Source organism: Nanorana parkeri, unplaced genomic scaffold (assembly GCF_000935625.1).
Source record: "Nanorana parkeri isolate BGI_ZX_2015 unplaced genomic scaffold, ASM93562v1 scaffold2389, whole genome shotgun sequence".
Taxonomy (NCBI): domain Eukaryota; kingdom Metazoa; phylum Chordata; class Amphibia; order Anura; family Dicroglossidae; genus Nanorana; species Nanorana parkeri.
In genome coordinates, this window is record NW_017308657.1 from 135,944 (window position 1) to 138,701 (window position 2,758).

Genomic DNA, 2,758 nt, shown 5'->3' on the forward strand with positions numbered 1-2,758 from the left:
GAGCCTCCTCTTCTCCCTGCCAAAGATCTCTACTGTGTATGCGCCCGCCCCATCATCCTGCACGGCTGCTCTAGGAACCTCAGATCTTCCGACGGGAGCGAGCTGCGGAGACACAGGTAAGTAATTACCTTTTTAGTAACTTTTTTATAATTTTTTATTTTTTGCATAGATCTACTGCTTGCTAGCAATAGATATATGCAAAAAAACCAGAGAGTTTAATTGCACATTAACCCTAGCAGTTTGGGTGTAGCTTCATTACAAGGGTTAGGAATAATTATGTCCTTCTTCTAAGAATCAGAAAATCTACTCTTTGGAAGGTCGTCAAAACTTACAGGCTGATCAGTCCCTTTAATGGCTTACGAAACCATGAACTATTCATAAAGGTTTCATATAATTTTTACTGTTTCTGTCTATAAAAATAAATATTAGTTTATAACATATTAAGAAGTTGTACTCTAAGAACAATGTGTCAGATAAAAGGGCACAATGCATTAAAGTTGCCTTATGATTTTACATAATAGTTTCAACATTTTGTTAACCTAGATATTTACAAAACAAATCTTTTTTGATAATATTTCCATTGCTACTATTTGTCCTTGCTAGAGTAGCTATCATCCATTTGTTTTCATTCAATTGTCATTTCTTAACTCCTATATCTGCAAGGTCAGCGACACCTTCTTTGTATAAGTAGGAGTGGCATCTAAAAGAGATATTCAAAGCATTATTATGCAATATTTAAATGAATACATATTAAATCAGTAGACCATTCCACCCCCTCATTTAATTAGCTGTAAATAGCATTGTGCACACTTTTATTTGCATTCAAAACCACAATCAGCACAAGTTTACTTTGGAGGGTTAAACAATATGCCTAATTTAGTTTTTCATAGGTGCTGGAGAGTTAAACCGTTTGACAGCTTTTTACATCTATCTGTATGAGAGCGGTCCCACTCTGTGATCGAGCCTGTATTGGGTGAAACATTAGAGAGGGGCAGTCTTAGGTGGGGTGCTGCAGAGCGCTATGTCCTTGTTTAATAAAGTTGGATGTGATCTGATGTCATCGGTGTGCAACTTCCTGCTTTTCTGCTGGGGTTAATCTCACTGATGGAGTATCCAAAATATCCAAAACATCAAAAGGGTCTCACTTTTTCCACATAATAAATAAAATATATATTTTGGTTGAACTTAATTTTATAATTGCAGACTTATTTCACTAGGTAATGCATAGTGGAGTGGCACTTCCTCAAATTACTACAGCAAAGTACAATCTTGTTTTTGTGGGTTACTGTACTTCTACAAAGTCAATGAGTTTTGCATAAAATTAATAAATACAATTTCTGTGTACAAGCATTTTACGCTAATAAAGAAGAATGTTCAGCTGGGGATAAAGCACACCAACCAGCCATTTGCTGACTTCCATTGTTTAATTTGCACTTGATTTTTCAGATTTAACAAAATGGAGGCATTATAAAGGAAGGGTTATATGGGGGCTGGCTGTCCAAAAGCTTCTACCTGCTTCTAACCTCTACCTCTATCTACTGGCTGAAAATACAAGATATAAAAAAGAGCACATATTTTTTTTGTTTAGACTTGACCATGATAAGAACATTTTGTATAGAATTGTGTTGAACTAAAGTCAAGCTATAATATTCTGTTTACATTAGTTGCACATTTTATTGGAAATGTTAATATCATTATATGTATATTATTGTACCATACATTCTCTGTGGTAAATTACCATACACTACAGTGGTAAATTAGTAACTTTTTAGAATTCATATGTGGTTTTCCTGATTTTCTAATGTTTGTTTAAACATACAGGTTACATGTTAATTTTCTTCACATTACTTTTTTTCTGTATGCAGCTGTTAAAGCAACACTTTATAGCCTAGTTAGGTTTTCAAATATTCTTTGCTTTGTCTTATAATCAAGAGTTCATACTAGGGATGTTCAGATACCAGTTCAGATACCAGTGCCGATACTTGACATTTTCATGAGAACTACCAGGGTTGCAGCGGTTGCAACTTGGACTTGGCTCTGGCACTCCATCACTGTCCTGAAATCATTAGTCTGTATTATTTTAGAAAAACTGTCACATGACAATAAACAAAAATGTATCAGTACTTGTAACTGTGAATACTTGGACAAGTATCAGTACTTGTGCTTGAAAAAATGGTATGAGTACATTTCTAGTTCATAGGGAAATTAAAAACTAATTGTTTACTACTTTTTAAGATAACTTGTAAATGCAACAAATAAGCATCTTACGATTTGTAATTTAAGTTCTGAAATTCATACAGCTCAGCTGAAAAATTCCAAACCTTTGGTATTTGCAGTGTGGTAGAACACAACAAAGTTCAACCATGTGTATAGCTGAAATGAGAGTACTGGAAAACATATCTAATGCAGAACTATACAAACAATAAATATATAAAATAAAAATGGATATTTCAAGCAATTAATATATACTGTATTTAAATGCAATCCTGAGCTAATTTAACCCTTTTGCTGCTAAGGACGTAAGGCTTACATCAGAACAGAACTGCTTCCAGCTAAACAGAACTATCTTAATTTCTCCACTAACAGTAATAAATTGTTGCTGATAGAATTCAAGCAATATATTATTTCTAGTTAATCAGCTCAGTAAGCCTTATATCCTCTGCATTTCGTTCTGCTATAAGCTCATGGTTGCTTCCCCTAGACCCTTATTGCTAGTGAACAACTGTAATCATCCCCTGCAAAACATGCGGTCTCTTGT

The 2,758-nt window shown here is 34.3% G+C and overlaps 1 protein-coding gene across 1 annotated transcript in view; it reads right to left on the bottom strand.

Moving 5' to 3' along the window:
* Positions 1-650: 650 nt before the first annotated feature.
* The window catches only part of LOC108801573 (leucine-rich repeat-containing protein 2-like), a 14,715-nt gene continuing 12,607 nt past the window's right edge, over positions 651-2,758 (bottom strand). The window contains exon 5 of the mRNA XM_018573463.1: positions 651-700. Coding sequence (XP_018428965.1) covers positions 651-700 — 50 coding nt within the window. The remainder of the gene's footprint in view (positions 701-2,758) is intronic.